General features: G+C 31.8%; 1 protein-coding gene across 1 annotated transcript; it reads left to right on the top strand.

The window, feature by feature from the left end:
- The first annotated feature begins 9,106 nt into the window (after window positions 1-9,106).
- Window positions 9,107-10,511, top strand: LOC149238127 (actin-depolymerizing factor-like). Its single transcript, XM_089366925.1, has 3 exons — window positions 9,107-9,145; window positions 9,943-10,208; window positions 10,361-10,511. Exons 2-3 carry the CDS (start codon window positions 9,961-9,963, stop codon window positions 10,509-10,511), a joined length of 399 nt encoding a protein of 132 aa, XP_089223051.1. The 5' UTR covers window positions 9,107-9,145; window positions 9,943-9,960.
- Window positions 10,512-11,726: the final 1,215 nt, after the last annotated feature.

The following is an 11,726-nucleotide window of genomic DNA, read 5'->3' as shown; positions in this document are numbered from 1 at the left end:
ATTAAGTCTATCTTAGGGAGATGACCCAATATCCACCTTAATTGTTGACTTAGTGTGAATATCCACCTTTGGATTATTACCATTGGTAAATTAATGTGGGTATGATGTAATAAATAGTTTTTAAATTCATGGCTATTTATATTTCTATTTCAAATTATAGTTATTGATTTCACTAGATCACAACCCTCATATTAATATACCCCATACTTTATATACTTTGCAAGTGCTTTGCACTTGGTTAAGCCATTGATTTTTTGGATACAAATATTAGACTCTTAGTCCCTCATTAATAAATTGGAAATTTCATTTAAAAAATAATTACAACAATTGAATCTAATTAGGGACAATGCTCCCTTTTGCATTATTAAGGATCGTAAATCAATGTGTTTTTGTGTCTTAGGTTTGAAGAAACTATGCCAATAAACTAAGCTAATATACTTCATCGAACCTTTGTTGTGCATTCATCAAAATGACATCGATAAAATGTCAAAAATTTTGCGAAATGTTCTAGTGATACTTACCATATGACTTCATTAATGAATTAGTAATGGAAACATTGCATTTGGGGTTAGTTTGGGTTACTAAGAACCTACTAAACTACACGAGTGGACCAAACTAGTAAATCCTCAATTTGAGGGCCAAAAAAGTGGAATAATGTTGAGGACCTAGGTCTTCGGATTTTTGTATACTTATAAAGGTCATTTATATTAATATTAAAATACAAAAATTGAATAGACTAAAGGAAAAAGTACAAAATCGGGTATTTGAACTTTGATATTAAAATATTCCAAGAACTCTATTGAAATGCTAATCAACATCTTAAACTAAGTTTTCCTTCTCGAAACTAAATAGGAATATTACATAGTAAATTATCTTAATATAAATAGAAAGTGATAAAAATAGTACCATATTAGAAACATAGAAATTTTGTATCACAATAAAAACAAGCAACCAATTATGGTGTGCAACTATCATGGTTGGAGTTGGGGTTGCAATGGGAGTAGGAATTTCTTGTTGTCTTGGGAGTAAATATGGAGTGGAGACCATTTGGTGTTTGAAATCCTTAATATCATGGAGGTGCCTCTTGGAAAATTGTAAAACCCCACTAATCTCAGTTTTTAACCCATAATAAAGCCATACTGCCATGATTAATTGTTGGGCCCCTCTGTTGCTCTTTCCTCTTACCTCCGCACTACTCTTTCGCTCCACCACTTTCCGATCAAATACATTCAAATCCAACAACCCTCAGCGATTTTGGGTTGGCTCTATGTCTGAGCATTACCCGCTCGAAAAAGCAGTATTCCACCGACATCCTCTTGCTATGTGTCAAGCTCAAATTATATCGGGTGACCCCTCCCAAAACCGCCTGTGCCTCATAAACGGTGCGATGAAAATCGAAACCACCTCCCGCATAACGACAAAATGGCCACTGTTCACTTTGTGCCATATTTCAAAAAGTAAATTATTTTTCTGTTTAAACGTAAAAATCACCATTTTGCTTTGTTTCGCTCGTTTACACAGTGAAACCTCCATAAGCCTCTACAACCAATAAAACCATTTTTTTACCTTCTGATATGCTCTGGACTCCTTCCAATATCCTTTTGAGCTCAACAAAGCCATTAATGACCTTCTCTGTCACCTATGTTTTTCTTAACAATTTCTATGTTTTGCAGGTAAAAACTCTTGTTCCAAGCTTACAAAGAAAAAATCCTGCATACAGTTAGAAGGAAAATATGAAGATCATATCAAATCACTTTACCCTGTAACATAAAATCTAAAACGATTTATTATTGCAAAACACAGTAAAAACCTTAAATGCACAGTAAAGGTAAAAGGAACACAGTAAAGGCTACTCAGCAGGGTCAAAGGATATTCACAGAGTTTAAAGAGTATCAGATGAAAGATCAAATGAAGGAATCAGCCAGCGTAAAGGATACAAACAATCAAGCATCTTAAAGGGCAAAATATCAAACAACAAAGCGAGCACAACCTGAATAAAAGGGACAACAAGAAGCAATTCAATAGTTGCCCCTATCTTCTTACGTGAAGATCTTTCCTTTCCAAGAATAAATCTTAATCAGTTTTAGGATATTTTCTTAGTTTCATTATTGTATATATAACTCTCTTCTCGCGTTATTAAGGGTTCAAGGTTCATTGTTCATTGCTTCTTAAGTCATGACTATTCATTCTACTTTGAACCTGGTTGCACCTTTGAAGGAAGCTTTTCTAGAAACTTGATGTACTCAGTCTTTCTAGAACCTTAATACAAAGCAAAGGATTCTGAATTTGGTTTTACACAGTTTATGTTATCTTGTAAGTTTTTCTAGTTATCAATCATTATGTTTTTCTTCATATGCTTATGACTTATAGAGATATCTAGGTAGGAATAATTGTGTCTCAATTTATTCCTATAAACTCCTGAAGTGATCATCTATTAAGAGAATGGATTAATGAACTGTCTATTTAGCTAATCCCTTCTAATCAATAAATCATCAGTGTCTTTTGTAAGCTTAAGTATATTGCCTTGAATCTTTGGAACGTAGTTTAGAAGTTTTTCATACTTATGATTATTCTGTTTTACAGTCTGGAAACTGTGATAATCATATTATTTTATGTCTTCTTCTCACCACTATTTGATCTATATCACTGTGTAAAGCTTTATACCAACCCTTTGCTAAGATATTAATATTATCCAAAGGATTAAGTATTTCAATTCTACATCTGTCTTCATTCATTGGTCTTCCAGAACTAAAACCAAAAACCCCAAAACAATTATTTTAGATGCTCTGGCATTGGTAGCTGACCTACTACTGTCTCGGAGGTACACCACCACCTATATATGATGCATCAATCCTTACACTACTCAATAGCACTAGACAAAGGTTAAATTTTAAAAAGGTCGGTCCTACAATTCTTTTCACAATATCGGTGCTATATTCCCATGAAGCATCAGTGGTGTTCATGTATTGAAATTCCCCGATGCGTGCTTAACAAGTGCACTGTTATATGGTTTTTTATTTAAAAAAAAATTGGTGCTCTAGCACTTTGAAATAGTAGAACTATTTAGAAGATCAAAAGTTCAAAGGTATGATGATTCACTCAAAAATCTGCATAGTAAAAATTTTTAATTTTATTGTTGATTTTACTAATAATTTTTTTTACAATTTTTGTTAGGGTTTAATTAAAATACAGATCATATGTTATAGAGACATACATCGAGAATTGTGGAGCAACAAAATATTTTGGAACCACAGAAAGATCGGAATTTGAAAGGTATGGTGATTCACTCAAAACCTTGTATAGCAAAAAAATTTAATTTCACTGTTAAATTTTTTTACGAATTTTGTTAGATTTATCCAAAATTTAGAAAAAAATAAATAAATAACCCCATATAATAAAAAATTTACTACAAATTTTACTAGTTAAAATTTTTTAATATCTCTATTCCTATTTAAATTTAATTAAAAAAAAAAAAAAAAAAAAAAACAAAACAAAACAAAACAAAACAAAAAACACAAAAACAAAAACCAAAACACAAAAAAAATCAATACTTACCTTAAACCCTTGCTTCTTCTTGCTTATGTGACCCATACACCTTCTCAATATAAAAAACCCAATACGAACCTAATTTGTCTACCACACCTTCAAGATATCCAAGATATATCTCCCTTGACCAAGGAATATTTCCCCATCTGTCTACCACACCTTGAGTCTTAGAAAATAGTGCATCAACCCCAAGTCCTTCATTTTAAAATTTGTTGCTAATTCCCTCTTGTAGTCTTCTATGAGCCCAATACGAACCCAATACACCTTCTCAATTTAAAAAACCCCTACTTTCACTAGATATTGTAGGTATCCATTTTTTCATTAACATTTTTTACACCCTTTACATTTTTTCATTAACTTTGAGCTCCATTTTTTATACCTGCCAAGTATAAAAACATTTACCCCCTATTATATGCTCAACATATTATGTCATTTTTTCCTGAATATATATCCCCCTATATGAATACATGTGGTATGGTATTGCTCCCCCAATGAAGCCCCTGTGGCAGAGGATTGGAAGGATGGCTTACAAATTAGAGTTTCCTCCATATTCACTGTACATCCATTCTTCCAAGTTTCCTGCTTAAAAATGGTAATTGGTGACAAGATCCTAGTCCAAACTATTTTTCCAGAGATTAAAGAAGAATAAAAAATCATACTAGAACATAAAACAATATTTGCAACAAGGATTGGGAAGCTAAAATATTGAGCAATTTTTATGTATCTCATAAATTGGAAGTACCACCAGTGGAAGAGGGGACATGGGAAGATGAGTTATCCATGTAGAAACATCCACAGTTAGTCAAGTGTTGAAGAGAACACTTGTTTGAAGGGGGAGGGATATGTTAAGCCCTATACAAGCCCCTTGTTTAATCGTAAATCCATGTAGTATGCCTATATATTGAATTATCACATATTTATTTTTATATTATTACGTAGGCTAGAACCTTTCATTATAATTGTATGCTATGTCATTTATATATACCAAGGAGACTTAGTCTTATGATATATCATTTTTTCATATACATTGTATTCATTGTAAAATGAGGTTTACACCTCAAAGTGGATTGTAGTTTTTGGCTTCTCATCATTTTTTAGGTGCATGGTTCATACCATATATTACCTTTTATTTGTGTTGACACAAGAGAATGAAATAACCCAAAAACTAGAGTAGTTTTGGGAATATTAAGAAGTGGTTTTATAAATGGTACAAAAGGCTTTGATGGGGTCACTATTAAAATGTGTTCCTAGAGTGGTTTGTGCTTTTAGGTGTAAAATATCTCATTAAGTCTATCTTAGGGAGATGACCCAATATCCACCTTAATTGTTGATTTAGTGTGAATATCCACCTTTGGATTATTACCATTGGTAAATTAATGTGGGTATGATGTAATAAATAGTTTTTAAATTCATGGATATTTATATTTCTATTTCAAATTATAGTCATTGATTTCACTGGATCACAACCCTCATATTAATATACCCCATACTTTATATACTTTGCAAGTGCTTTTCACTTGGTTAAGCCACTGATTTTTTGGATACAAATATTAAGCTCTTAGTCCCTCATAAATAAATTTGAAATTTCATTTAAAAAATAATTACAACAACTGAATCTAATTAGGGATAATGCTCCCTTTTGCATTATTAAGGATCATAAATCAATGTGTTTTTGTGTCTTAGGCTTGAAGAAACTATGCCAATAAACTAAGCTAATATACTTCATCAAACCTTTGTTGGCATTCATCAAAATGACAACGATAAAATGTCAAAAATTTTGCGAAATGTTCTAGTGATACTTACCATATGACTTCATTAATGAATTAGTAATGGAAACACTACATTTGGGGTTAGTTTGGGTAGTTTGGGTTACTAAGAACCTACTAAACTACACGAATGGACCAAACTAGTAAATCCTCAATTTGAGGGCCAAAAAAGTGGAATATTGTTGAGGACCTAGGTCTTCGTATTTTTGTATACTTATAAAGGTCATTTATATTAATATTAAAATACAAAAATTGAATATACTAAAGGACAAAGTACAAAGTACAAAATGGGGTATTTGAACTTTGATATTAAAATATTCCAAGAACTCTATTGAAATGCTAATCAACATCTTAAACCAAGTTTTTCTTCTCAAAACTCAATAGGAATATTACATAGTAAATTATCTTAATATAAATACAAAGAGATAAAAATAGTACCATATTAAAAACATAGAAATTATGTATCACAATAAAAACAAGCAACCAATTATGGTGTGCAACTATCATGGTTGGAGTTGGGGTTGCAATGGGAGTAGGAATTTCTTGTTGTCTTGGGAGTAAATATGGAGTGGAGACCATTTGGTGTTTGAAATCCTTAATATCATGGAGGTGCCTCTTGGAAAATTGTAAGATGCTCATGAACCAAATGTTGAATATGAAAACGGTCAAGGAGGATGCTTACCTCACATGGTTGAAATTACCAAAGGTGTCACTGGATATTACTCTAGGCTTGTTGATAATGGTGCTATATTTCATCTTCTGATGTATCCAACCTAGATCTACATCTACAACCTAAAAATCTAGCATGTTCAATGGCATCCTTAGCGACATTAAATTATTCTTAACATTTGTTTAAGCAAGCATGGAGGGATTTAGTTTCCTTTGTTAGGAAAAAGGGACAATAGGAAAGATCCATGATAAGGGGGATAATAAATCCAACACATTCATTGGTATTTTTATAAAACCCACAGAGATATATCCTAAAAGGATGAATAAGACACACAAGGTTGAGTGGGAAAGGAGGAATACTTAAGAAGTAGAAGGACGGAAGAACATGACACCAACATTCCATTCTAAAAGTTGCATGTAAATGGATGGGAGGATCTTATTGGAGCATGGGACGTAATAAATCCTCTCCCTTATAGATTTAAAATGATGTTACCCATATGTGGAAAGGTTGACCACCCCTTCAAATCTAAAACAAAACCCCACCCAATTGCTACCTACATATGGTGGTTATGCATGACAATCTATGTAATGTTGAAGAAAATCGTATGCATTAAAATCAAGTACGCCCTCTTCCATTGTGGCAACTTGATTAACCATTACAACTCTAATTGGATTTTTATCATGGGAATCATGGGAAAATGAGTCTTTTTTGAAATTCCTGGAAATAACCATGGTTCTCTGAAGAATACATAACATATAATAAAAGAGGAGATTTTTGTTTCCTTTCAACACTCTAATGACAATCATGGAGTTTCCTATCATGGACTGGTTGTTGATAGGGATCTAAAGGTGAGGATAGAAATACCTTGCTACTAACAAGGATTCTTCTTCAATGATTATGGTGGTGACTAGTCCTCATGCAAAAGAGACAATTTGTTTTCTAATGAGGTCAATTATGGCCAACACTCCCCCTTGGGTCTCTTACCACCCTTAGATCACCTTTTATGGCTCCATTATAAAAAAATAATAACGAGATCTTCCACTTACCTAATTACAGTTTCTAATTGTTGTTTCTCCAAGAATTGTCAGAGATAAAGGGGGGAACTTTTGGTGAGAGAAAGATGTTCTAGAACCATGTCCTCTCTTGATTTCTCCAGTTCTAGTTCAAGGATGATTTTATACCATTTGAGATAATCATCTCCTCTTCTAGCCTCCAGGTCGAGGACACAATCTCCATTGGGGACTAACCTTGTTCTCAAAAAATTGAAGCCATTTCGTCCATGGTAGGTACATTAAGAGTGTAATTTGAAAGTCCAACATTCGCTTCACACTATAGTACGAAATTATAAATATAAAAAAGGACTTAAGGAAGATGTTCATGCTAGGAGAAATTTAAGTGAAAACTATGTAATAAGGCATAAATCTTGAAAATAACACCTTTTAAAGGGCGATGCTATCTTAAAGTGGTCAAAAGAAGGTCCACCTAGAAAATATCAATGTGATAAAAATACAATTTATTTTGCTAATAGGCACTTTAGTAACACCATAGTATTGGAGAGATATGGTCACATGGCATTACATTAAACATAAAAATAAAAATACATTAAAAAATGAAAAAAATAAAAGTAGGTTTTAGAGAAAACAAAATACAATTTGGTTTTCCTTCCTTTCCATCCTCCAAAGAGAATTTTCTCATCCAATCTTCTTGTTTATTTGTGACCATTCCCCATCCTCCCTCTCGGAAAACTTGAGGATACACTCCAACTAAAATGAAGTCATTTTAGTGTGTCTGAACTTTTGCGTTAAGAGATATTATGGCTGATCCCTGCAATGATTTCCTCATATCTCTTTATGAGTCAAAATAATTGGTAATCCATAGATCATCTTTGGCTTAACAACTAATAACATTAACATGACTAGGGCTTTGTTAACCTAGGACTTTGTGGATGTTATTGGAATGGTTATAGAGTGGGTATAAATACACAAAGGGTTGTAGAAAGATTGAGATAAATCAAATCAAGAATATTATAAATTGGTGAGTGGCTTTCTACAAGCATAAACACATATTGTTGAAGAAGTCATATGAATTGTCTATGCTTTGCGAGGTTGAGGTGGAAATCATCATCTTTTCAAGATGCAGAAAATTGTGTTAATTTTCTAATAACAAGTGTGGACATTGCTTACTCAAATTCCTTCCATTCATTGCCATTATTCTCCTTCTGAAAGTGCATAACAAATTATGGTAAATGTTATTAAAATAACTTTCTCAAAATATCTTATGAAGTGTGTATCAACATATAAAATATTCCATTACATAATATGCTAAATATAACGTGCAACATTAGCTAGTAGGCTCTAACCTTATTTATTGGATTTTGATATATCCACGACTAAAGTATTTGCACCCACTATTTGAAACAACCAAATATGTAGAAATCCGCCACCCCACTATTGTCTACAAAAATTTTGTGTATGAGCAAAAACACAACCAATATGCAAGAATATAGAATCAAATTTTACCATACATAACATAAAAACATATAGGTATATTTTATATTATGGTATTATAATTCTATAGATGTTTTTAAATCAACTTAGATCTATTTAATCATATATTTATTTAGCATTGAGAGGGACAAATCTCTTAGGGTGAAAACCTTCATTTAAATTTTGTAATCCAAAAAGAAGTTTGCACCTGGAAAGATTTGATCTCTAGATACTTCATAGAGTTAAGACTAAAGATATAACAACTATACATAAATGTCATATATAACATAAAACTAGTAATCTAAAATGAAACTAAAATGAAAATCCCATATATATAAAAGTGGAAAAACATATAAAAATAAAAGAAAATCACAACAACATTAAAAAGAAATAATAAATATATCTTTATTTTGTTATTTTAAATATCATTAATAATTCACATAAACTATTTTATATTGTTATTGAATTTAGGATTTTGTGATCCATATCAAGTTTTTGAGACATGTTTTAGAGCGTGGAGAATGAACCACACTCGTTGGTTCGAAACTGGTGGGAAAATGAATTTTTGATGTGATTATGGCTAAAAACATGTCTCAAAAAATATTTTATATTGTATTTTAATAAAATAAACTATTAATACAATTTTCTACTTAATTTCTATTTTGACTAACAAGTCAGTGTTAAATTAAACAATACAAAGTCATGCTAAAAAGCTTATTAAATACCCTATAAAGTTTTTTTAATTAAAAAAACACAATAACTTGTTATTCATGAGATAGAATCAAAATTACATATAGATTAAAATTCCAGAAACCAAAATATAACTTCTTACCATGAAATAGATCTGAAGAAACCCTGAATGGTACATGGCCTTTGTATGAAAAAAAAAAGAGATCATACATAAAGTAAAGGCATTGGCATTAAATGTGTCTATTTTTACTTTTAAATAATTTCAAATAAAAATTAAATCGAAAGAAAAATATTTTCAATTTTATTTTTCAAACCATTTAAATGGAAATGATGGCCGACGTTAAGATTGAATCCGGCTTTTCTAGCATTCAAATGACTCACAATTTAAAGCGTTTCCATATAAATTGAGTTAAAAGCATGTTCCCATTTATTATTCGAAAAATTCGATTCAAGCTTGCTCTACGCGGCATTCATTGATTTTCTTGAACGTATTGCTACAGGAAAGCCCCCCCTCCATTTCAATAAATCTCTTGGAGTTGTCGGGGCCAGAGCTTGCATCCAGCTGTGTGAGATATTCAATTGGATTTGAGAGTCTTCACGATCCGCCTACACCTTTAATTATCCTTCCTGCGGATCTTGGAGTGAGAGAGACGTTCTCGGTGCCTTTAATTTACAGGAACCTTTGCTTTAATTTTCCTTTAAATGCTTAAAGGTCCACTGTTTTGGTAAACAAATTCGGTGTAGGTTTTCTCTCTTAATTCTGAAAAATCTACAATATTTGCAGGCGAGTGCATGTTCTGGGATGGCTGTCAGTGATGAATGCAAGTCTACATTCTTTGATCTGAAGAGGAAGAAGATATATCGTTTCATAATATTCAAGATCGACGAAAAAGAAAATGAGGTCACAGTAGATAAACTCGGTGGCCCTACTGAGAACTACGATAGCTTTAGGGCTTCGCTTCCCGAGACAGAGTGTAGATACGCGGTCTATGACTTCGATTTTGTCACCGAAGACGACTGCCAAAAGAGCAAGATATTCTTCATTTCCTGGTAAGTAAGCCAGCGTAATTAATTTATTTCCTCGTAATATAAGAAACTTGATTACGAAATGGTTATTTTAGCAATATTTTAGGGTGGTTTTCTTTGTACATGTTCTTTCAAATATATTACATGGATTTTGAAATGCGTAAACAAATTTACAGGTCTCCTGAGTCTTCAAGGGTGAGGAGCAAGATGGTGTATGCGAGCTCTAAGGACAAGTTTAGGAGGGAGTTGGATGGTGTGTACCGTGAAGTGCAGGCAACAGATCCCACTGAGTTGGGCATCGATGTTACAAGGGAGCGTGCAAGATGATATCTAATTATTGTTACATTTTTATGCTTAATGTGGGATCTCTATTAGAACTCCCATATTGCTTTTATGGCATATTAATAAGAAAACATGTGTATGAGATTATTCAGGTGTGTATGAGATTATTCAGGTGCATTAATTGCTTTCCTATTTTCGTTGACTAGTTGGGCCGTTAAGTCGCCACCCCATTGTTTGTACAAAAATTTCTAGTTTAAGGTAATAAATTATTTATTTATTTATTTTGTTTTATTTTCAGAATAGTAGCCTAAGTGTTGTAGGAGAGTGTAGTACTTGCCACTTAAGTAGATGTTATGTTTTTTTAGAAAAATACAAATTGATATATGAAATAGAAAAGTTAATTATTTATTGAGGAATAATAATTTGTATAAGAGACTATTTTCAAGGATTTTAATTATGAAGCTTAACAATGAAAAATCATAGTACAAATAGTTAAAAATCATGCATAAATATTGCAACTACATCAAAAATTATGACAAAAAAATCTGAGACAGTTATCCACATGACACGAACTTTACAATAAGACCTTCAAAGTTATGGCCCAATCAAATGTTTAAAAAATAATTATTGTCAAAGTTAAACATTATAATTTGGATTAGTCATTGGTAAACTAATGATGGTCAATAGGAAAATGTCATGGCAATAAATAATAATATTTGTGCTTCAATCAACAACAACACTAGTTAAATTTTGTATATTAGTTTGTATTTTTAGCAGTCAAAATGCCAAAAATAGAAGTTTTATTTGCAAAATGAGGTCTTAAATTTTGTATATTAGTTGTTATTTTCAGCATATACTCACTAGTCAAAATGCCAAAAGTAGGAGTTTTATTTGTAAATGAAGTCTTAAACGACCATTATATTTAGGCTTATGCCCGTATATGCTTGTACATGATATTTTGAAATATGTGATTCCATTTAATTCATATTCCTTTGAGTTTGGGTTTTGAGAGTGAGCTTATAGTGGGAAACTTCTCCTTTTATTCTTATAGTTATTGTATTAGTTAGAATTTTTTAAACGCAATTACATTATTATTTTAAGTTTGGGTTTTGAGAGTGAGATTGATAATCTTAATTTTCAAGTATCTCCTTATCCATTCCAATTTCCAAAATGATTAGATGGTCGTCAATTCCTCTATGAACACCTATTGACTATTTTACTGTAAATTGATAAGAAACAATAGCTTCATCTTGATATACT

Source organism: Pinus tabuliformis, chromosome 8 (assembly GCF_031772625.1).
Source record: "Pinus tabuliformis cultivar Carrire ecotype Pingquan chromosome 8, CPIR1, whole genome shotgun sequence".
Lineage (NCBI taxonomy): Eukaryota > Viridiplantae > Streptophyta > Pinopsida > Pinales > Pinaceae > Pinus > Pinus tabuliformis.
This window is presented reverse-complemented; position numbering and strand designations above follow the sequence as displayed.

What these genes read in the sequence shown, in the direction of transcription:
- LOC149238127 (XM_089366925.1), top strand. Translation starts at nt 9,961, where the DNA reads ATGGCTGTCAGTGATGAATGCAAGTCTACATTCTTTGATCTGAAGAGG. An exon ending in AAGATATTCTTCATTTCCTG is followed by an intron (nt 10,209 to 10,360) that starts GTAAGTAAGCCA and finishes ACAAATTTACAG; the next exon opens with GTCTCCTGAGTCTTCAAGGG.